The following is a 22,707-nucleotide window of genomic DNA, read 5'->3' as shown; positions in this document are numbered from 1 at the left end:
ATGAGCTGGAAAAGGTTTGTGTGGCACTTGCTGGTTCCTGTCATTGTTGTCAGTGTACAAAGAATATAAAACATGTAACTAGTTGTAATGACAAACCTGTAGAACCTCATGCATTAATTTTAGTTGTTCCCAGTCCCTTCTGTCGAGTCGAAAATCTGCATAGGACTTCCCTTTGAGGTTTGGAACATCTTCACTGTCGTCAGCGAGCTCAACAAAAAGATTGACGCCCTACCGAGATGCCTCAATTAGCTTTTAAAACATAGTATACGAGAGAGACGTGCCTTCTGAAGTAACAGCATGCGTGAGATGAAACTATGCATTGAAGCCCAGCGTGTCCACACCCACTGCATCAGCTCAAGGGTAGGAACATCTGCCTGCTTACACGATTGAGCAAAAAAAGTGCGAGCCTGTGGTGATGCACAAATCTATTATATATACCAGTCAGTAAGATATCAGAAACGAGGACTGCAGGATAGCATACCTGCTTCACAAGCACTAGTGCCTTTCCGATCGTGTCCCCAACTCCAAATTCCTTGTCATTGTCATCCTCCTCCTCCTGGTCACCCTCGACATCGACATCCTCCAAGTCAGCCTCTAAAGCATCCAGATCAACATCTTTACCTTCCAGCTGAGCACATTTGAATGCTGCCTTGATCTTTTTGAGAAGCTTGCAAGCTGATGTCGGCGAGACAGTAGTGACAAAACATCCAGCAGCAAGATTAATGGTATGTTCCATACATCTGTTCAAACAATGAGATGTGCAAACATATAGATGCGTACCACAGTTACCTGACATGTCCTTGTACAGGATCCCACATCTTCACACCGGTGTCCTTATCGGCATTGATGATATCAGCAAAGGTGTCAAGGCATGTGTCGTTACTCGATGCATTATCACAGGTGAACCAACCAACCTGATTGTTATCTAGTATCACATAGATTAAAAACAAATGAAAAATTGCTTTCAGACGAAGACTATACCGGTCAACTGTGCGCACAAGTAAATTAGCCATATTTGCTCCAGTATGACGTCCTTTGATGGGCGAAAAGGCTAGCTGCTCGGTTCAAAGTTTCCAGTCGTTAGGTTTATCTGGTTGTATGTGGATATAATGGCCGGTGACAGACAAAAATGGATCACCAGGGTCGGATGTCCAAGCATCAAATGTGAACGAAACTTTTCCAGGTATATCCTGCAGCGAGTTCACTGTTAAGATGGTAGATATCATAAAGAGAAAGAAAAACACCTTGAGAATATCTTTCAGACGTGCTTCAGTAGCTGCTGCTTTCTTCATGATTTCCTTGTGAATGGCCTTACAGCGCGGAATGTCATTGTCAGACAAAGACGGTTGGAGGTAAGTTAGTAGGCGATGGAATGGGCCTTTTTCCACAAGTTGGAATGCCTGTAGTTTTGAATTAGATGTTGCTATGTTGCTCCTACCTTGATGGTATAGCCTTACCTTGTCCTCACACACAATCAACTCAACGACATAGTCAAGAAGGCTGCTGGTTGTAAATGCAGGTGCGCATGGCTGATGAACTACGATCCCATCAAGACTTCGTTGACTGAAATGTAAGTTAATGACAAAGTCAAATGTCAGTGCAGGATCAAATATACCTGTCAAGGGTTCCAGTCACATTGGACTTTGGACACGCCCTTTCGTTCAAGGGAATATCTAATTTCTTGCAATGTTCTTGATAAACCTTGATATGATTGCGATGCCTGTATTCTGTCGTCAGCATAAATACATCAATCACTGATGTGGAATACTTGCCTTGAGATATGAGTACAGAGGGTTGACATGCTGCCCTTGAAGAAGCATTGTCTCGCGGCAACACTGTTCTTTTGACAGACTGTGCACATGTGTCCTGACTCGACCAGCCCAGTATGTGGGTCTACATAATCATTTTTCTTGACGAAGATGGTACAAACATCTGCAGTTCGTTTAGCCTTAGGACGGCGAGTCAAACCCTAGTTTGTACATGAGAAAATTGTGGATGAAAACAATCCTAGTGACTCACCTTATGGTCCGCATCTCCCATAGCTTTTGTTGATGCATATACATGCTCCACATCATCCTCAGCTTCAGTGTCACCACCTACTGCATCAGGATGGTCGAGATCAGTACCACCAATATTAACATCACCATCGGATTCTTCATTGTGAATGGAAGAAGTAGGGCTTGCAATAGTCTTGCGTGCGACCCGTCATCTGGTAACAGCTAGATCATCGGCAGCTTTTCATTTACCTTGGGCGGTACTGGATGATGCAACATTGTCAGGATCCAGTATCCTCGTCGAAGGTCGAGGTGCTCAAGTAGAACGACAAGCGCCAGCTATGATAGCTGCAGGGGGAGCAGCACCAGTAAAGAATGGATGTAATGGAGTGGTCATAGATGAGGAGGGGATAGGGTGCTCATCATCCACATCATTGAACCATACCATTTTGGACGCATCTTTTAGCTTGCCGTTTGGGCCAACAGCACTGTCAGACATCATGAGTTGTGTTCGGTCAATGATAAGTCAGTTTACCAGCTAATATACCTTTCGAATAGTGCAAACAGGTTATGGAAATGGAGGTGATGGGTCAAGACATATCTTGCAACAAATTACATGAGTCGCCAATTGAAAATTGAACTTAACTTCGTCGAGTGGTTTTAAAACATAGTGTCGTCAAGGAGTCCGACTCACAGATGCATGCCGCCGAGAGTAAAGCCTCAATATCTGTCAAATTAATGTAGATTAATTTAGATCAATCACTGTATAGAGCAAAATCATATACAAGACGAGCGAAAGAAGTTGAGCTTGTACCGTGGTCAACAATGTGTCAAGCAACTTGAATCACGTGAACCAGCAAATCAAACATAGATGCGGCCAGGTATATCTTTATTTCACTTCAAAGGTACAACTAATACTAATATTAGAGTACAACATACTGTTTTCAGATCTCCACCGGTCTGATGTATCTCCGTGGTTCGAACAGGTTCAGCAATTCCTACAGGTCGTCAAACCGGGAACTGGACCAACGATTTGGTTCCTCTCATTGCCCAAACCTTGGACCGGACTTCGGTCAAGTTCATAACAGTTCGAGTTCGAACCGCGGTTCTGAACTGAACTCGGCCATCACTACATGGTTAACATTTCTGAGGGCTGAGCTTTGCTGTTTTTGCTATCTCACGGCATCTGAAAATCGAAAATCTAGAAACAAGAGCCTTTTTGATCTAAAGTTGACTCGGCCTCCTTGTAGTGTTACTGCTAAGGTGAATTGAGTCGAATTGAGGCAGTACATCAATATTGGCAGTTGCATAATTAAATGGTAGAACCCAAGTTCACTGTCCCACATCAATATCCAACTTGAAATTTATTACTGGAGAAACATGTCCAAGGCTCACACACAGACCAACTTCTCAATCGCGTAGACAGGACCCGATGAATTTCCGCTGTTGCATCTACTAGTACGACTTTTCGGTTTGGGATAGTCTAGGATTGCTTATGGACTCAAGAACGGTTCTGAATTATTTTCATATCGACTGATCAGATCTTTTTCCATCTCACCGCTTCTATTTACTAGTGGACAAAAAAGCTGGGTCCCGTTTACCACAGATGCTGTTCAGGGTCTGAGTCAGACGAACAAAGGTCCAATACCCGACTGGGGCCCCGGCGTGACTTGAGCAGAGGAGAAATGGTGTTCCAACACTTATCAGCTCCAGGGCTGGTGGTATGTTGCGCTAGTTTTTTTCCAGGTATATACACACTGACTCTACTTAGCTAACCAGATGTCCAAATCCAAGGATTGAGTTTATATAGACATGTTATTGGTGAGACCTGCAGATTACTGGTTTGCCGAAAGTCATTAATTTGCACTCCTGTGAATTGTAATTGTGAACTTGGGCTCAGTTCGTGTGCAGATGCCACTCTTCAGCTGGTTGTTCTCGCTCTTCCACTCTCAACCCCACACCAATGAAGACTTTGAACTCCCGCAATGCCCAAGCCGTCCTTGTGTTGTCGAAGTGGCTGCAGCGTGAGACGAGTAAGGTATGTCTCCTTGGTGCGATTATAATTGTCGCGGTTCAATAATTTTTGTTCAAACTTCGGTTGTTACTCGGGGGCCACAATTAAGAAGGCAAAATGAGTATATGAGCAAACACAATGGCACAGCCAACGTCATCGCACAATCAGCCTGCCGATACCTTAAGATCCATGACATCAGGTTGTCAATAGTAACTGACGATACCAATCGGTTCGATTAGCTTCAAGAATAGTGAAGCAGCCTCAAAGCTGGAGCAATGATTTTGGTAGAGGCTCTTCTCTATCACCATTTCAAATTTGCCGCTGATATCAAGCTTGAAGTAATCACTCGCATTGCAATAAGTGTGAACAAGCTCGTTTGGGGACTCAATACTACTAATATCAATGTTCCAAAGTAAGTCGCCATTTTGTCGGGTTGTGCATATTCTCTAAATATGACTAGGTATCGCCTAACTGAGCCACCATTGCGGCCAGCCATGTTGTGTGACCACAATGATCTTGTGGTGGTGATGAACCTTGTCACCAATGACGAGCATATTGGATTGATTGGTCTGGCGGGCATGGGAAAGAGTTCTCTTACAAATGTCATTCTCAATGAGCTGAGTGTTCTTTGAAATTTATCGCCATGCCATCAGTCATAGTGAAGCCGAAGAAGACAGAGGACCTTATCCATTTTCGCCCTCTTTCCATCAACATACTCGCAAACGCTGCACAGCAACATGCAGGCTGGTCTCCAGCTATGCTGCTCAAGAAATGGGACAATCAGTATAGCAAGGTGCTCGACCAATATTATGGTTCAGCATGTATCGAGCTCATGGTAGGCGAGCATGACAGAGCTGAGTCTTATTTCAATGTCACTATTTTGGGCTGTGACAGGCATACAACATATGTGGTCTAGAGGAGATGGCATTTGCGCGTAGTAGGCCATGGCTAAGATAGGAGTGCTTCCCCGGTGTAACTTACGTCACTCATTAACAATAATTTCCTTTTTTGCATATAGCCCCCTTTCGTTCGAAACCTCAACCTTGCTACTTCAACACGCTAGGCAGGTACAACCTAAGCGCTGTTCCCGCTGACTTTCTATCATAATCATTCTAAATTGAACAGGCCAATTTCTAAAGCTCAACAAGATTCCTGTGACCATGTATAACACAGATCCAGATAGCTTAGTTGATATTACTTCCTCGTTCGACACGACAACGGCGGATACCGTCTCGCCTTCTGCAACTCATGGCGAGAGCGAAAAACAGCTGCCAGACATTCCTGATAGCTGGAAACCTCCCTCAGATCCCTATTTTCAGGATTTCTTCACCTTCCTCTGTAAATTCACTTTCAACAAGCCCGATCTCGATGAAGTATGGCAGGAGGTGAGAAAGGAAAATGGCTGGAAGACGTATAACAACCACATGTATGATGAGTTGGCGGGTCTTCGTATAGGCGTGAGTATACCATTTATTACCATTCTGACTTGTACGACTGACATATTTGTTGTTGCAGCAAGTACTAGTATTGTTTGCGAGTCTTGCATGCCTGATGAGTTCATGGGCTGCTAAATATCTGCAAGGATATTCCCTGGAATTTTATCTCGTGTCCTTAATTTGGTCGTTTATATTGTCCGCTATGGGACTGCTTTTCCAGGTGTTGTTTGGGTCATCCGCCGCGTTATTGGAGTCAGGCGATAATTGTGAGGAGGTAGGTTTTTTCCCAAAGTATTCAGCTCTATCATTGATCAAAATTGTTTACTCAGGGTCAACAGCCGTTCGTGGTGGAGCGTTGCTATGTCCTGTTTCACGTTTGCCAGTTTCGTATGGCACGGTTTCTTCTCGCCTACTCTTTTGGGTGTCTCGCGGGCGGTAAGCATCCCTCGTTTTATTTCATGTCGGTACTGACTTGTCTTCCAGCTCTTTGCATTATTGTTCCCAGGACGCATATTTTAGCCTCTCTTATGGCGACTGTCACAATTGGTAGATTCTTGGACGCTATCTTTATGAAAGATCAATCAAAGCTTACTTTGTTGTACTATCGACGATTTGGGTACGTGTGGTTCGGCATTTTGGTACATTATCTTCTATGGCATTCAATAGCAATTCATACTATTCCCTAGTGGAATACGTAGTATCCTTATGAGCTAGGATTTGAAGCCGTTTTCTTTACAAATTCAAACTTTTTGTACCATTCATGTCGATTCATCTTATCACTTGACTCAGTAGGAAACATCGAGTGACACAGCGACACATCGATCGATCGATCTAGCAATCAAACAAGCGCGACGGTTTTTCGGGTATTACCGGTGGGTGATCGTAAGTTGCGCGCTCCTCAGTGTTGTGTACCGTGCATGTCACAGTAATATCCTTGTCATTATAACTACATTCAATTTCCTTTTTTGCTTATAGACAGCTCATACCCGGTCCTGGTGCTGCGCCTCCTCGGAGATCGTCTACTGCGATGCTTCTACATACTAGGTCCGTGCGCCCCCTCAAATAATCTGCACTTCGGGGCTTTGTAAGTCGTTTTTCTGTGTCTTCTTCGCGTGTTCCTCGCCTTTGCAGCTCACTTTGTATTTGTGAGTTAGTATAACTTGAACTCCGAGGTAAGTATACGCTGTTCCCATTGACCTTCTCTCACGAACGCTCTCCATTTAGATAACTTCTACCCAACAACAGCCACCTCCAATCATGTCCAACACAAAGTCAGGGAGTGTCGAGAAGAAACTCCCAGAACTTCCCGAGGATTGGAAACCTCCCTTGGGGTCCCGCGCTCAGCAGACCTTTGCGTTTTTCTGCACTCTCATCCTCAACCAGCCTAATCTCGAGAAATTATGGCGCGAGGTGGAAAAGGAAACGGGCTGGCAGGAGTATAATGATCGCTTGCACCACGAGGCGGTAGGTCTCCATGTGGGCGTGAGTTTACCGTTCATTCCATCATTGTTTGTACAAAATTGATGTGATTCGCATTCGTAGCAAGCACTGGTTTTTCTTGCGAGCATGGTGTGCATCTGGAATATACCACACGGCGCTCAAGATTTCGACGCCACTTCCATCGAGTATTGTTTTGTGCTGTTACACATGTCGTCCATATTCTCTGTCGTAGGACTACTTTTCCAGGTGTGCTTTTTCAGATCAAATTTGATGATAGAGCTTTGTGAAATTGGTAAAAAGGCAGGAATTTTTTCGATTCGTGCAGCTGTCATTGACTCAAATAATACTCAGGACAAGAAACCGTTTGGGTTGGGACGTTACGATGTCTTGTATCACGTCGGCTTGTTTCGTATGTCGCAATTCTGTCTTGCCTACTCTTTGGCATCTATCCTGGGCGGTATGCATATTTCTTCGGTTTGGTTTCAGTTTCGGTGTTGACTCGCTGGAATTCTACCTGGCAGCTCTTTCTATCATCCTCCTTGGGGCGAATTACATTAACTCTCTTATAGGAGTTGTGACTCTCGGCAAATTCTTGGACGATTTTTTTATGCAGCGTCATGTCAGCTTGGTGTGTCTTCTGTCTGCTAGTGTATGGTTTGGCATTTTCGCCCATTCCAAATTTTTCACATAATCGTGATATACCTCTGGTGTTTTACTTTTCTAGTAGAACTCTTGATATTTAATACCTATGTGCTTGTTTCTTTAATCTTTATACACTTTTGATCGACTTGTGCCGAAACATTCGATCTTCTCATAGAGCCTGCCTCATCAACGTCTTCAAACAAGACACTACTTACTTGCCGTATCCAACACAGAATAGGATGGCTTGATTGCGATTCATTCCTCTCTTAATTCAGGGAGCGACTCGATATGCTAGTAGCGACCGCTAGGTGGCCTTTATGGTCAACCAAATACTCGAAAAGACAACACGATTGTTCCTTCCGTATGTTCATGTTACATCATGACTGTCAGCTCTACTCGATCATGATTTAATTTGCCAGCCACTGACGATGTCGAGCTATAGTACGTATCGATACATCACAAGCGTCAGGGCCCGCGGACTGAAGCTGCCATCAGGGGTATAAGTATTTCTATCTGCGTCCTTATCAGATTTACAGCTCGAACCTATCAGCCATTCAAAATCTCACTTGCAGGAAAGCCCTTCCAATCCTTCACCCATTTTTAGGTAGTAATGCCGAAATTTGAAGGCGGCGAGTTTCTAGAGCGACATGGCACCAGCGACATGGGTTAGAGTTTGCAAGTTCCACACGTATGTGCTCAAGCGCTAGCGCTCATATTTGACTCCTCATGGTTTAATGCCTCCTTTACATCAACATACACACATGCCATCACGAAGCTTCCACCGCATAAAGGGTTCTTCGATCGCAGTGCGCACGCTTGGATGCACATTTGGAGCAAGTGATCGAAACAAGATCGAAAAACCATGATGTAAATGGCTTGATGACGATCGGAAACGTTGAAGCAGGGCTAGCGGCCTGCGACGGCCAAGCAAGCTGAGGTGAATAACTTGAAGCTTACCAAGCTGTACATGAATAAGTTTGTTTAGAGCCTGTTCATTTTTTTTTTTTGTTTTTTTTTTTGATCAGTGTTTATTGTCCGCTGGGGCCGCGCCCTATAGTAGACAGTACATGCTGCGTCGTTCTGTATCTATATATGTAACTTGTCAGTATTCGTATGTGCTATGCAATGGCTCCCTCTTGGGGTGCATTAAGGCCAACTGATTCCTGAAGGCGATATGGGGTGGGGAAGGTTCTACGTCTGGAGCGCTCATCTCTCATCTCTATTTTCTCTCGTGTTCTTTTCTTTTCTATGTCTTTTTCCTCTCGTTCTTTATTCCTCCTCTTCTTCGTCATCGGTCGGCGGGGTTACGTCTCCAAAAATTGTCTCTAGGCGTTTGGACTTGGCTATGAATCTGAGTGTGGGTTTGATGCATTTTGGGTGGTTGAGAAGGTATTTCAGGTCTCGTGCGCGTGTTCCGACTTCATCTATGAGCGCGATTCTGAGTCTCGCGTACGCTGGGCATGCTATTAGGAAGTGGTGAGTGGTTTCTTCTCTGTCGCATCTGGGGCATTTTGGGGTAGTGGACCTATTGATTCTGTTGAGGTGTTTGTTCAGCGGAGCGTGGCCGGTTCGAAACTGGAAGATGAGCGAGCTATGACGTCTCGAAAGTTTGGCTGTTAGGTTGGCGTAGTGTTTAGATGGAACGGAGGGGTCTATCTTGCGAAGGCGTTCATACCGCGGAGACTTCTTCATGACCGTGATGGCTTCATTCTTCACCTTCGCGTCGAATTGTTGTTTGGCTGCTGCCTTACTGCGGGGGAGTGGTATGGGGGAGTTTTGTAGTCTGAGTGATGTGGGGAGTTGATTGATATCTGACGTCTCTTTTCTTGCAGCGCGCTTCGCGTGTACATCGGCTGCTTCGTTCCCTGGGATGCCGCAGTGCCCTGGGGACCATCGTATGGTGAGTTTCCGTCGGTCAAATTCTGGAATGACGATTCTTAGGTCGTCGTGAAGGATATCCATCAGGTAATGCCCTGGCTTTGAATTGAAGGCCTGCGTCGCTAAAATTGCTGCTTGGTTGTCCACGCCTAGTGCCATCGAGTCCTTCCTGCCTGCTTCTCTCCTCAGCAGCTCTACCGCTAATATCATCCCTACGAGCTCTCCCTCATAGACGGTGTGGTTCTTGACCGAGCCGAGATGAAATCTCAAGGCGTCTACCTCTACCTTTCCTCTCATTAATACCGCAAGAGCGCCTGCTCATGGACTGGTTTCTACCTATGCATCGTCATAAAATTGTTCATATACTGCGCATTCGTAGTCACAACCAAAGAGGGCTACTCAACACAATCGTGTCCAATTCCGAGCACAAACCGCTAAGCTCCGAGTCGCCTCAAACTTCATTAGTTTCATCTTTGATCTCCTTCGTCTGTATTTGCGAAGGTTGTCCGTAGCGGGGAGCCGAAATCAATGGTATATCTGTCTCATGGGCATGACTGTCGCTGCTCCGAAGGTGGAATAGAATCCGCGAGGCTAGGACGCTATGAATGACAAGTTGTAGCCTAAATGCAGTCAGTTCGTAGTTGGCAGCCGATATCAATTTAACCGGAGACATACGTATCAAACAGATTTGTGAAGCCAACCTGCAGCCAAGTAACAGAAGATAAGTGACTATAGTTTGACAGACATGTACACATACCGGAAATGCTGCATCGACAACCACGTTGGTCACTGTGATGGCTTCGTGAAACGAAATACACAACGATGTTCACTTTTGAGCCAATTATTTCCACGTACCGATGATACATAGCATATAAAGCATGCTACCGCCGTAGACGGTGGTTACGATCGAGCTCTGAATTTCCGAGTCTCGGTAGTCGCGGAACCACTTATACGCAGTAAGGGCTAGTATCACTGCCAAGTTTTGCTTGTAGGTCAGGTGCCCAACGGTATGCCTGCATAATCACTGACCACATTCGAAAAGTGCCAATATAGTATATACCAGTGCAGAGTTTCTTGACGACTCAAAGCCGCATGGGCCGGGTATCATAGATACATCTGATGGTCATATTAAAACAACACGTGTTGGCAAATATGAACGAACTCGCCTGTTGAAATCAACTGGTGATTAGGAAGGACATTCATAGCAACGGCGCCAATTACTGTGGCCTATCGAAAAGTCAAAGATCTAGTATACCCTTAAACCAACCCTGTGGAACACGCACGGTGCTATAAATCAATAATCCAATCAGCATTTTTTTGCTCTTTTGCCAGAATGCCCAGGTCCGAATAACTAGCAGGCCTGTCACAGAAGCATGATCTACCCTGTTCTTTGCAAGGACGGTGATGTATGCAACTCGCACCTTCCGCAGCAACGATACTTAAAATATGAATAACTGAAGATCGCATTGATAGGTTGAGACAAAATTAACCACTGGGTGAGATGACTTACTATTTTCCGCCAAACTAGGGGGGCACTTTGTGCCATAAATACAATCAGCTTATCGTTAGGATCTGTTTCCTGCGTATACTTACTGGACCACCGACACGTAGTGCAGCTAAGATAGCCATCAACTATATGCAAAGATAAGAATCACCAGAGTGGGTGACTCACCATATGCAGTCAATCCAGAGCCTACGAAAGGGAGATATCGAGAAATAGTGAAGACGACACGAATTAAACCCCATGGCCTGGACCAGGTCCAGCGTACCTGTAGGGAGTGGTTAAAATCACAATCATAGACAGATCATATTCTTGACCTCATCCTGAAACGTGATGCAGTAATCAAATACCTAAGACACCGAAAAGAGCCATCATTTGAGCTGGCAACATGACGAATGTGCTCGGTACTCACGAGAATTGCAAGACTACCAACTGAGGATACAACCTAATCAGTATCGTCACCTGCTTCGCGGACGACCCACAAGTACTTACTATTGGTGTACTGAATCAAATGTCAGGTCAGCATCAAACTTATCAAGTCGCAATTTTTGCGTACCTTGGATATCTGCAAATCCGCAACCTCTGAGACATAAGACATCTCTGAAACAAAGATCAAACTGTTATGCCTATACTCGCCTGCAAGTCAGAAAGGTCCAAACCACTGCAAACCTCACTTAAGTACGATTGTTGACACACGCGTGACCGAGCTTCCCACACATTCTGAAAATCTGTGATCATCTTGAACGGGCGCTGTTGAATCGATATAACACAGAAAAAAGGACAAAAACGGAAACTTGAGGCGCCTTGTGATTGGTGACTGCATATGTTCGTGATCCTGGTTGCTGCTTCATTGGCACTGCGGACAGTGCTATGCATAGCCTTGATGATGACTGGGGCTCAGTAAGGAACCATCAGACTCCACGGACATCTTTATCCTCGGATTCAAATACATCTTTACAAATGATCGTATCTTGCAATATTTTCTCAAAGTGCCTGCCCGGCCTATCCTCACCGATATCTTACCAGTTTGCTTCGCTCGGATTCTTGCTGGTTGCCGGTACTCTACCACGTGTTGCAATTGTAGCGTTTGGCCAGGCTGACCAAAACGCCTGCATTGTATCAGTTTTGATTCGCTCAGCTTACAGCAGGTACTCCGCCGCGTATTGCAATCGTCAAAAAATACATGCCGAGGACCATCCTATGTTACCGTTAACATCCGATACAATACCGATCATGCAACCAGAGTTAACTGACCACAGCCTTTTGCAATTGCCTAAAGAATTGGGTGGCCACCAGGATATACAAAACATTGATACTTGGACGGGTCAGGTTCAGCCGGTAAGACAGCAAGCACTGCCTGGAGTGGTGGTGATGGAGTTTGAACTCCGAATGATTGTTCGTCGTTGTGATTACAGTAGCCCAGCAAAATGATATGTACCCGATTGGTGCATTAGTGTAGTTTGCATACTTGCGTATATAATTTTGGGAGTTCGATTTCCTCATTGGTGTGGGGTTGAGAGCGGAAGAGTAAGCACGGCCGGCTGATGAGTGCATCTGGACGCGAAATCAAAGGCGTTGTGGGATGAGTTTCGGCTTCCTTCGTCAGTGCCGAGTCGAGGTGGAGGCAAAAATGAGCTAGGAACACGGGTGGATCTAACCGCGAAGGTATGGAGGATTGCTGAATTTTGTCTGGTACGTCACTTTCAGGTGGAGAGTGGTGAATGAAGCGAGCGAGTAGTGTACGTAGATGGAATGCCGAAGGCCTTAGATTTGCGGAAGTTCGGTCGCTTCATCATTGTTGGGTCGAAAGCGGTTGAGGAACGATGAAAGGCGAGCGATGAGTGCATTTGCAGAGGAATGGAGGTGTGCATTACCCGTTCAGGAGGACTGAGAGCAGAGGTCCAGATAAGAACTGAGCAATAGAAATACTGATTACTCACATCAACATCAACATCAACATCAACATCAACACCGGCTTCCATGCCAGCAAAAAACGTTGGTAAGAGCTTATCGACACCGCCAAACTGGTCAGTACAGCGTGAGAACCAGCCTGCAGAATGTTACTGTTATGATGAATTAGAAGGATTGGAGACACGACACGTACCTTTAAAAATGACTTTTCATCGAGCGAAAAGCGGGGTGTGTGCTGTATTTCTGAAGCATCTCGAGGCGCCTTTTGTTCGAGTATATCGTTTGGTGTCTAACAGCAGACGTTATCAGTGAGAAAGAGCGAGTGATATGTCGACACTGACAGTATTGGTACCAATGAGAATGAGAAGTATGGTGGTCATTCTCTTCAGGGCGAACATCCCACGCGTACATGACACGTATCAGTACTATTACTTAATACTATAGCTACTTACTACTTAGTAATACGCGTTTTGTTTGACTAGCAGTGCAAAAACCCTTGAAGCTTTGAAGATCTAGTTCGAAACAAATCACCCTCAACCCGAGGGCCGCCTAGGTGGAGTATCAAGCGAAAACAGCCCAAGAAGAGTCAAAAAAATCATCAATCGTGATCATAGCCGGCGCCCCATCAGTAACAGAGTCATAACTAACAACAACCACCCCGGCATCCTACCACAAATATTGTTCCAACGTCTCACATGCATCATTCACGAAACGCAAGTGACATCAGCGACTTGAGCGAAACCATCAGCGAACCTGAATCCGTCATCAGCTTCAATGAGGACGTGCATTTGGTCATGCAAAACGCTGTCATATCCACTGCGACTTACGTGGAGCAGGCTCGACAAATAATAGAACAGCTAGCGACTAATCGAAACAGATGGATCACGACTCCACCAAGCGTGCATGACGTGGATGCATCCAGGATTCTAGACGCTATGTTGAGGAACGCTCACGGGACTGGTGGCGAAAGCTCCGAGCGTTATACCGCCTGTGCTATTTGCGCATGCCAAAAGATCCACGAGCAAGTCAACCTCGCGCGGACTTGGTTTATGTATCTGCTATGACCATGTAAGTTAGAATTTTGAAATGTTTGCCACGGACACTAACACAGTTTTTCCCTTGATAGTCACAGCCGGGGCCCATCAACCATCAGATTTGGTTTCTGGTCAGTTCACGTCGACCGTTGACGACACATATGGTAGCCTTGCTGGTACGAAACGGAGTAGAAAATTCAGGACCGATGCACGTTCTACTAGTTAAAAAGTAGCTATCGGCGTTAACTTCCAACAGGTTAATCGACGAGATGGTTATAAATGCGCTGTTTCAGGTATATGGGATGAAGCACACATACCCGCAGGTGTCGAACAGGGTTGGATAACCTTACAAGCAACGCACATCCTGAAACGGGCTGTTGGGGTTTTCACCATGGACCGGGTAAGGATGTCGGTGTTAGGTTATCATTAATATCGACCCTCAAGTTGGATTATGCAGGCACATAGCGCTGCTGCAACGTGGAATATCATTCAGCATTACTCAGGAATGTCCGAAGAAACTATTCAAAACATGGAAAGGCTTGTAGACGACCCTTCCAATGGCATGATGCTGGAACGGAATATCTACGATCATTTTGACAAGCTGAAAGTATACCTCGAGCAGACGGAGGTGAGCCTGTAGTCTGGCATCATCGCAATGCCTCATATTGGTCAATGCTCCAGCGAGAAAAAGCAGCAGGAGGCAATGCCGGAAGTCTGAAATGCAATGGAGATCCGGTGCATCAACTATCTTCAATGATGTCTGTCCTGTCTATATGCGCCTCGTTGATTGCTTAGTGTCTTACAATTACATGAAATTCGGTGCATTGATATATGAGCGTAAGTTTGAAATTGCATGCACTATTTTTGTCTCACATCTGAGCTACTCGCACGAGTCGTACCAGTACTGAGGGCTAATAAAACCCAAGGACACCGTAGGAAGGTTGCTCCCCCCTTCCTGCTGTAGTCTCGGTTCGGCATCGCCAACGAGGGCCAATTCTACTTAATAGATATGCAGTAACACGCACGTGGTGGGATCAACAGTGCTAGTACGATTGATGTGGTCCATCTAGCTCTGAACTATGTAATCTGTTTGACTAGCATCAGTGAACCGGACCTAGTGGTCTGGCGTCCAGTAGCAGTGACTAAGGGGAGAGCTCGAACTTGAGTGGGTCCATTCATCGATATCGATCTTTGAAAGACGTCGAGATGAGGAGAGAGCCATTGAAGGTATATTAGTTTGCCCAGATTGCCAGTCAACTGGTTTCAAACGATATTTCGTCTTGTTTTGTGTCATGCTACGACTCCAATTTTAGACACTTCCAATATTGATGTCCCTGGGAGAATATCGATAATGCCTAAACGATCATCCAACCTAGTCAAGCTGTATGAACCTAGAACGTGAAGCTGGGAAAAAAACCTCTATGATCTGTTCAAAATGCAGCGCCGTCACCTACAAGGAACTCATTTTCATATGATTGAGCTACGAGCAGGTGGTGTTGACGTGGCTCTGATGTTAGGAACTGCCAAAGGAATAATATTGACGTCTCTGGGAGAGCATCAATAGCATCTAGCAGAGTCCGTGGAGTGCGAACCTAGAGTGAAGCTTTGAAAAACGATTATGCGATCTGTTCGAAACGCAGCGCTGCCACCTGCCAGGATTTCCTACATTTCAAATGCGGGCAGGTGACGACGTCTGCACATGCTCCTGCAGGTTCTACCGAAATTTCTGCCATTTGATAGCAACAACGATTCTGCCAAATCAATTAGAATCATGCCCCTCAGTATACAAAGCTAGCTGTCGTCTTACAGTGTTCCCCCATCCTCAGAGATATCATTCGAAATCTCCATCAGTAAATTCCATATCGCCTCCTACTGGAAATGCGTTTCTTCTTCCTTGCCGTTGTTGTTGCTTTAACAGCATCCGTGTCTGTCAGTGCACATGCCGAAACACCTTGCGCACCAGATGATATTTGTTGCGTAGACTTCGTTTGGATTTGTAACTTTGATGACGTGAGTATGAGCAGTGTAACCAGGATTGTAACTCACCTGCGCGCCTTAGAATACGGCACATTTGACCTCTGAAATTTGAAAAATTGAGCCAGCAGTTCGAGCGGCACGTCGCAGCAGTAAGCCATGGCTCGCTTTCGTTTTGATATCGTGGTTGATGGCGATGGTGCAATAGTTCGGAGTCGATTAGTAGGATTGTCTTTGGACAAACTTTCGTACTGCTCGAGCAATGTGGATGTTTGAACTCAACTGGAAATGAGACCGTGCCAAGTCTTGCTCGTGGTCCGCTAAGCTTGATCCTGCAGGTTCTACCGAAAATTTGGTCATTTGATAGCAATAACAATTCTGCCAAATCAATTAGGATCGTGCCTATCAGCATACAAAGATAGCTGCCGTCTTACAGTGTTTCCCCATCCTCAGAGATATCATTCGAGATCTCCCTCAGAAAATTACATATCGCCTCGCACCGAAAATGCGTTTCTTCTTCGCCGTTGTTGTTGCTTTGACAACATCCATGTCTGTCAGCGCATGTAGTGAAACACCATGCACAGCAGATGATGATTGCTGCTTATACTGGGTCTGTAACCTTAATGTCGTGAGCATGAACAGTGGAACCAGGATTCAACCACGTGACTCACCTGCGCGCTTTAGACTACGGCAGCTTTGAACTGCACATATGGGTTGAAAATTAAACGTTGAGCCGGCAGTCCGAGTGGCACGTCATAATGGCGAGTCATGCTTCTACTTTCGCTTTGATACATGGTTAATAGTGCAATACCTAGTCCGGAGTCGATTAGCACAGTTGTTCTTTGGACAAACTTTTGTATTGCTCGAGCAATGTGGATGTTTGAACTTGACTGGAAATGAGACCGTGGCTAGTCTTGCTCGTGGTTCGCTAAGCTCGGACAAATTTTCGTGCTGCTCGAGCAATGTGGATGTTTGAACTTATCTGAAGATGATCGACCGTGCGCAGTCTTCCTCGTGGTCCATCAAGCTTGAGTAAGAGATGGTCACAAGTCTAGAATTTCGACCGAGCGTTCAAGTCAGAGGTTGTGGTGTCGATGAAGGAGAGTATGACCTTTGGGGATTCTGAGTGGACCTGAAAAAAGAGTTTCATGAGCCGTTCTTGATCGTGAGGACTCGTCTTCAGCACAGCAGCTGCTCTGGTAAGAAAGATAATGCTTGATAAACCGTATGTACACTGCAATCGATTAACATCATGAATTCATATTAAACGGACACAAACGAGCGGTTGCTTAATGGGCCCTTGATAGATTAGATACACACCTAACGCGGACAAAGCAATAACAATAGTTACAAAAGCACCAGAAGCAAGAATGAGATAGGTGTCCAGACGCTACAGCTTTATTGCCTAACTGGCATGCGGAAGAGATTCATAGCAGAAAAAGAACGAAGCGTGTCCGCAATGGAAGGTGGAGGAGTGGCTGCACCTGGCGCAGTAGTATGAGCATAAAGAGCAGTAGGTGTCACGGACATGGAGGAAGCAGCAGGTTGAGTCTGCGATTGACTGTATGATTGACCTTGCTGGTGCTACGTTTGCGATGATGTGGCATGAGCCTGCGCTTGGCCTTCCCGCTGTTGTGTTGGGTGTGCATTGCCGCCAACGGGCTGAGGGGATGCGCAGCGGAGAGAAAGTATGGGATGAGCCAACATTCGGAGGGGTAGCAAATGCGCAGGTCTTGCACTTGGTATTGTGGCGCAATGAGGCTGTGTGTACAATTTGAGCGCAGTGGCTCAGCAACAAACAAGACCTGCATAAAAATCATGAGACACTATAAATTGACACACCGGAGAAAAACACACCTCCCTGTCCCGCATGGCGGGTGCTTTGACAGTATGAGAATGCAGTGTGCCTTGCGAGAGTTCGAGTTAATCTTCGCTGCGGGGTTGAGAGCGGAAGAATGAGGACAGCCAGCTGATGAATGCATCTGGACGCGAACTGGAAGACGTTGTAAGATGAGGTTTAGCTTCTTCGTTGGTGCCGAGTCGAGGTCGAGGGAAAACCGAGGAAAGGCGAGCCTAGAGCACATGCGGACCTAACCGCGAAGGGATGGAGGATTGCTGGAGTTCGTCTGGTGCATCAGTTTCGGAACAAAAGCGGTGAAGGAGCGAGGAAAGGCGAGCGAGGAGTGCATGTGGACAGAACGCCGAAGGCCTTGAGGTTTGCAGCAGTTCGTTTGCTTCACTACTTTGGGGTCGAAAGCGGAGGAGGAGCGAGGAAAGGCGAGCGAAAAGTGCATTTACAGAGGAATGGGGGCATGCACCATCCATCGGGGAGGACTGAGAGCAGAATTCTTGATAAGAACTAAACAATAAAAATGATGATTACGCACATCAACTTCGGCTTCCATGCCGTCAAAAAACGTTGGTGAGAGCTCATCGACATCGCCAAGCTGGTCAGTACAACGTGTAGCATTAGCCTGGAATGTTATTTCTATATGGAATGAGAAGGATTGCAAACATGGCACGTACTTGTCATCGAGCGAAGAGCGGGGTGTATTCTTTACTCTTGAATCATCTTGGGATGCCTTTTGTTCGAGTCCATCTTTTAGTGCCTAACAGCAAACATTGTCAGTGAGAGTAAGAGAGCAGGTGATATGTTGACACTCACAAGCTTGATACCAATGGACAGTAAGTCCATCACCAAAAGTCCTAAACTTAGGTAAGACGTGCATCACCAAAATTACCGAATCCAGAGATGGCCATATATTGCCATGTCGGAGCTACAATACCTGCCATATGTATCTGGCGGAAGGTCCCAATATAAGGCAATGTTAGGAAACTCAATTCTGACATTGCGACTGCCATACGACTATAGTCTGGCATTAGGCTAGTGTACTGATATATCAAACATTGCTATGTACATAATGCATTTGAATTTCGCTCAGATTCATCAGACATTGCAATTGCGTTCAGATATAACAATGTGATGCATTGAATTAATGGTAGTACAAAGCAGTGAGGTACAATGGTTCCGAGCCTATGTATGTGAATGCAGGTAATCAAGAGCAGACAACAGAGTGGGAAAACGAGTGATCTATGAGTAGGTCAGTAGTACAGCACAGTAGCAAATGACAACGAGAAAATGAAAGTACACATGGGGGGGGGGGGGGTCTGTGAGCAATGCAAATAAGAGGAGAACGTGCGATGATGTATGAGGCAGGGGACAGCTACTTCCTTGACCTTCTCCATGGCTTGGCTTCTGCAGATGGGGCAGCCTTGCCACACTTTGGCTTAGAGACCTTGGTGCTCCCCTTCTTGGCCTTGCATTTACCTTTGACCTGGACAGGTTCAGACTCATTGTCTGACTTGGACCCCGTTAGATCACTGGGGGTGGGCGACTCAGCACGCGCAGGTGCTGGTGCTGATGGAGCTGGAAGCTTGCGAGGAGAAACTCGTTTGGGAGCAGAAGGTGCTGGTGTTGTTCGTGAGGGGCTGGTGTTGGTTCGCAAGGAGGCGCAGGTGCTGGTGCAGATGGAGTAGGAACTGGCTTGTGAGCAGGAACCGGCCTGGGAGTAGGAACCGGCCTGGGAGTAGGAACCAGCCTGGGAGTAGCAACCAGCCTGGGAGTAGGAACTGGCCTGGGAGTAGCAACCAGCCTGGGAGTAGCAACCAGCCTGGGAGTAGGAGGTGGCACTGGAGTTGTCTCGCGAGAAGGCATTGGTTCGGAAGGACGAGCTGGCGTTGACTCGCGAGGAGGGGGAGGTGGTGAAAGGGAAGGTGGGGGAGAAGGAGGATGTGCTGGAGCTGCTTTGGCTGCATGACGAGCCGCCATTTGGGCATGGACTCGTGCTAGATCGTCATCTCTTCCTTCATGAGAGGTGCTAGAAATGTTGTTATCTTTACTAGTGATAGAGTCACCCTCACGGCCTTCTTCGTTCTTGAATAATTTCCTTGAATCAATCATGTTAGCGTGACATGAAGAATATAAAAGAAACTTACATGTTCCAAGCTCTGAGGAGCTCGTCTTTCCATTCTGGATTGGGTGAATCTTCGATGAGGTCGACAATGTTGTTGTAGAAGTCCCGATAGTTGAAATTGCCGTCGACTTCTGACCAAGTGTTCTTGGCGCCAATACCAAAACGAACCTTTGAAAATTGAGCAACTCATGACTACAAATAGACCTTGGGGAAACAAACCTGCAAGCAGCCATAGGCAATATGCGCTGCTTCTACTGTGGTCATGTTGTATAGGGCAGCGTTACAGGTGCGTGTCGCTCGCGTCTGCTCCCCATATGCACTCGAGGGACTTGTAAAGATGTGGCACATTGTCTAAAGCAACATCAGCGTAAGGCAACAATGAAGAAATGACGCATACTCTTTCCAACAAATGACCCTCGAACAGAGCCCCTTCAGTGACAAATTCCGTATTATACGGGCCACCCGACCTCCATAATATCCCGTATGAGACGGGCCAGCTGATCATGGGCCCATGTTGTGTATATTCTTGATGATGACAGATGGGCCGGGACACATATTATTTCCGATGGAGACGGGTGGGCCCATGTATGCCAATGATATATATATCCTTAATGTTGACGTATGGGCCGGGGGAATATGATCATTCATGGAGATGGGTGGGCCCATCTGGGTAATATGTAGAGTAGGATATTATAGACAGCTGGGCTGAAGAGAGATGTAAGGCAAATATTGTTATATAGACGGGCGGGCCGACGTGGGTGTATTACATATATGGGTGGGCCGAGGTAGGGGAATATTACATAGACGGGTGGGCTGACATGGAATGTATTACATATACGGGTGGGCCGATGAAAGGGATATCAAATAGACCGGTGGGCCGAGGGTGCTATAAAATATTTATTACATAGACAGGTGGGCCGAGGTGGGGTATAATTATATAGACGGGTGGGCCGATGTAGGATGTATTATATAGACGGGTGGGCCAACATAGGATGTATTACATAGACGGGCAGGCTGACGGGGGTGTATTACATATATGGGTGAGCCTAGATATGTTCCATCAAGACATACAGCTGATGTAGCCACCAGCGAATCAAACACATAGGATACATGTACACTATGAGTGCATATACCTACCATCAACCACCAAATCTAAACCCCTAAGCACAAAAACATGAATCTATCATGTGTGGCATTGACCAATAATCCAGGACTGAAGTGGAAAAACCCCACACCTGAACCCTGGTGTGCAACAAATCCTATTTCTAAGCATGGACACCAGAAGCACAACACTCACAAAAATATATATGTCAAATTTTCAGTGCCAAACCCCAAACCGAGATGTACCAACCCCCGAACCCTGAAACCCGAGAGTGCCGGGTCTCGGGTATCGGGTGTCCAGAACTCGGAACTTGGGAGAATTTGGGGAGATCAATACAATTTAATTTACAATCGAGTTGATTGACAACACATTGACTTACCCATGTTTGCAATATATTTTTGTTTAGACATACCGAGTTCCGAGTTCCGGACACCCAATACCCGAGACCCGAGACTGCCGGGTCTCAGGTTTTGGGTGTCCGGAACTCGGAACTTGGGAAAATTTGGGGAGATCAATACAATTTGATTCACAATCAAGTTGATTGACAACACATTGAATTAACTATGTTTGCAATATATTTTTGTTTAGACATACCGAGTTCCGAGTTCCAGACACCCGAGACCCGAGACCTGGCACTCTCGGGTTTTGGGGTTGGTACATCTCGGTTTGGGGTTTGGGGGTTAGTAAAATGTTTACAGATATACATAGGTTGATTTAAACATGTCTGGAAGATGTCGTTCATCTAAAATGTCAAATCCTGAGTTCCGGGTGTCGGGACTCGGTACCTGGCACCCGGGACTCGGGGTTCAGCACTGATAATTTGACATTCGGGTGTTCGGGTTTCGGGTGATATCTACCTCAATCTGCAGTTTTGAGTTCTGGATATCGGGAGTGATCATTGAATGATTCAATTGTGGCATAGGTAACATGCATGGAAAAACATTTATGTACATCTATCACTGAGCAATTATGTAGCCATGTCAACCTCCTCACCAGGAAGATCAACCTTTCCCTCAACATCCATCTCCTCATCAGAAGAATCATATTCTGGCAGGAGGTTACCTGGTTCATTAGGGACCACAATATCGCCGGGGGATTCTGGCAGGAGGTTGCCTGGTTCATCAGGGAGATCAATTTTGCCAGAGGATTGTGGACCCTCAGGCTGAACTTGGGTGGGCTCAACCATGGGACCTACCACAGCAGATTCGTGCTCAGGCGTCAAGGGTGTAGGTTGCATGACTGAAAAGTCCAAATCAATGAGGTTTGAAAGTGCGGAGGGGAGGGGTGACATGGACGGGGGGGGGACCTCCTTGACCAAGCAACATTATTCCATCGGCCGGTGTGTCCGGAAGTGAAAATGAAGGGTGCCGGTCGACCACTGTGCGCCAGAGGCTCTCATGGAGGCATTGCAGGGTATCAATCTTAGCGTCCTGCTCCTGCACCCGAGCCTCAAGAATAGCGATGCAAGCTGCACCATCCCAAATTGCGATTGCCATGGAATGGAGATCCGGCATGGGAACATCGAGTGCTGCACGAGGCACTGCGACACTGGAAGACCTGACTGCTAAGTAAAAAATTAGGTCAGCCAGTCATCAAAAGTATGGGTGACTTACCAGCTGGCGCAGGTGCAGGGACAGGTGCAGGGACAGGTGCAGGAACAGGTGCAGGTGCAGGTGCAGGTGCAGGTGTCTTCTTGGTAGTGATGGTCTTGCTGCGACCACGTGACTGCACCTGGGGTGTGGTTGCAGCAGGGATGGCCGGAGTTCGGGAAGGGCCATGAGATTGACTACGAGTTCGGGCCCTTGAC

The 22,707-nt window shown here is 46.3% G+C and overlaps 7 protein-coding genes across 7 annotated transcripts; 3 read left to right on the top strand and 4 right to left on the bottom strand.

Annotated features, from left to right (window-relative positions):
* Positions 1-5,670: 5,670 nt before the first annotated feature.
* F5891DRAFT_1072786 (uncharacterized protein) lies at positions 5,671-6,440 on the top strand. The gene is made up of 3 exons (XM_041363319.1): positions 5,671-5,718; positions 5,774-6,326; positions 6,420-6,440. The coding sequence occupies exon 2, from the start codon at positions 5,834-5,836 to the stop codon at positions 6,128-6,130; it is 297 nt and encodes a 98-aa protein (XP_041217642.1). The 5' UTR covers positions 5,671-5,718; positions 5,774-5,833; the 3' UTR covers positions 6,131-6,326; positions 6,420-6,440.
* On the top strand, positions 6,348-7,696 carry F5891DRAFT_129276 (uncharacterized protein). The gene is made up of 5 exons (XM_041370588.1): positions 6,348-6,616; positions 6,669-6,926; positions 6,987-7,184; positions 7,236-7,341; positions 7,406-7,696. Exons 2-5 carry the CDS (start codon positions 6,702-6,704, stop codon positions 7,573-7,575), a joined length of 699 nt encoding a protein of 232 aa, XP_041217641.1. The 5' UTR covers positions 6,348-6,616; positions 6,669-6,701; the 3' UTR covers positions 7,576-7,696.
* A 1,135-nt stretch (positions 7,697-8,831) lies between these two features.
* On the bottom strand, positions 8,832-9,146 carry F5891DRAFT_914384 (uncharacterized protein; the record flags this gene model as incomplete). The annotated part of the gene is made up of 1 exon (XM_041373683.1): positions 8,832-9,146. A coding segment is annotated over one exon (315 nt), but the record flags the coding sequence as incomplete, so codon positions are not given.
* A 284-nt stretch (positions 9,147-9,430) lies between these two features.
* Positions 9,431-11,816, bottom strand: F5891DRAFT_129079 (uncharacterized protein). Its single transcript, XM_041370587.1, has 16 exons — positions 11,588-11,816; positions 11,462-11,531; positions 11,398-11,407; positions 11,318-11,337; positions 11,223-11,255; positions 11,077-11,173; positions 10,998-11,020; positions 10,915-10,939; positions 10,826-10,858; positions 10,688-10,764; positions 10,571-10,631; positions 10,434-10,520; positions 10,260-10,376; positions 10,162-10,202; positions 10,080-10,105; positions 9,431-10,024 (listed from the first exon to the last, which is right to left on the bottom strand). The coding sequence occupies exons 1-16, from the start codon at positions 11,779-11,781 to the stop codon at positions 9,856-9,858; spliced, it is 1,083 nt and encodes a 360-aa protein (XP_041217639.1). The 5' UTR covers positions 11,782-11,816; the 3' UTR covers positions 9,431-9,855.
* A 1,476-nt stretch (positions 11,817-13,292) lies between these two features.
* Positions 13,293-14,490, top strand: F5891DRAFT_1072763 (uncharacterized protein; the record flags this gene model as incomplete). The annotated part of the gene is made up of 5 exons (XM_041363318.1): positions 13,293-13,867; positions 13,894-13,904; positions 13,943-14,062; positions 14,120-14,250; positions 14,308-14,490. The coding sequence occupies exons 1-5, from the start codon at positions 13,512-13,514 to the stop codon at positions 14,488-14,490; spliced, it is 801 nt and encodes a 266-aa protein (XP_041217638.1). The 5' UTR covers positions 13,293-13,511.
* Positions 14,491-17,222: 2,732 nt separating this feature from the next.
* On the bottom strand, positions 17,223-18,519 carry F5891DRAFT_1213936 (uncharacterized protein; the record flags this gene model as incomplete). Its single annotated transcript, XM_041369262.1, has 6 exons — positions 17,223-17,308; positions 17,353-17,629; positions 17,682-17,704; positions 17,915-18,158; positions 18,212-18,433; positions 18,490-18,519. The coding sequence occupies 6 exons, from the start codon at positions 18,517-18,519 to the stop codon at positions 17,223-17,225; spliced, it is 882 nt and encodes a 293-aa protein (XP_041217637.1).
* Positions 18,520-19,048: 529 nt separating this feature from the next.
* On the bottom strand, positions 19,049-20,303 carry F5891DRAFT_1198352 (uncharacterized protein; the record flags this gene model as incomplete). Its single annotated transcript, XM_041368621.1, has 5 exons — positions 19,049-19,159; positions 19,207-19,771; positions 19,821-19,966; positions 20,018-20,149; positions 20,196-20,303. 5 exons carry the CDS (start codon positions 20,301-20,303, stop codon positions 19,049-19,051), a joined length of 1,062 nt encoding a protein of 353 aa, XP_041217636.1.
* Positions 20,304-22,707: the final 2,404 nt, after the last annotated feature.

This window comes from Suillus fuscotomentosus (assembly GCF_016647785.1).
Source record: "Suillus fuscotomentosus strain FC203 chromosome Unknown F5891scaffold_149, whole genome shotgun sequence".
In the NCBI taxonomy this organism is placed as follows: domain Eukaryota; kingdom Fungi; phylum Basidiomycota; class Agaricomycetes; order Boletales; family Suillaceae; genus Suillus; species Suillus fuscotomentosus.
This window is presented reverse-complemented; position numbering and strand designations above follow the sequence as displayed.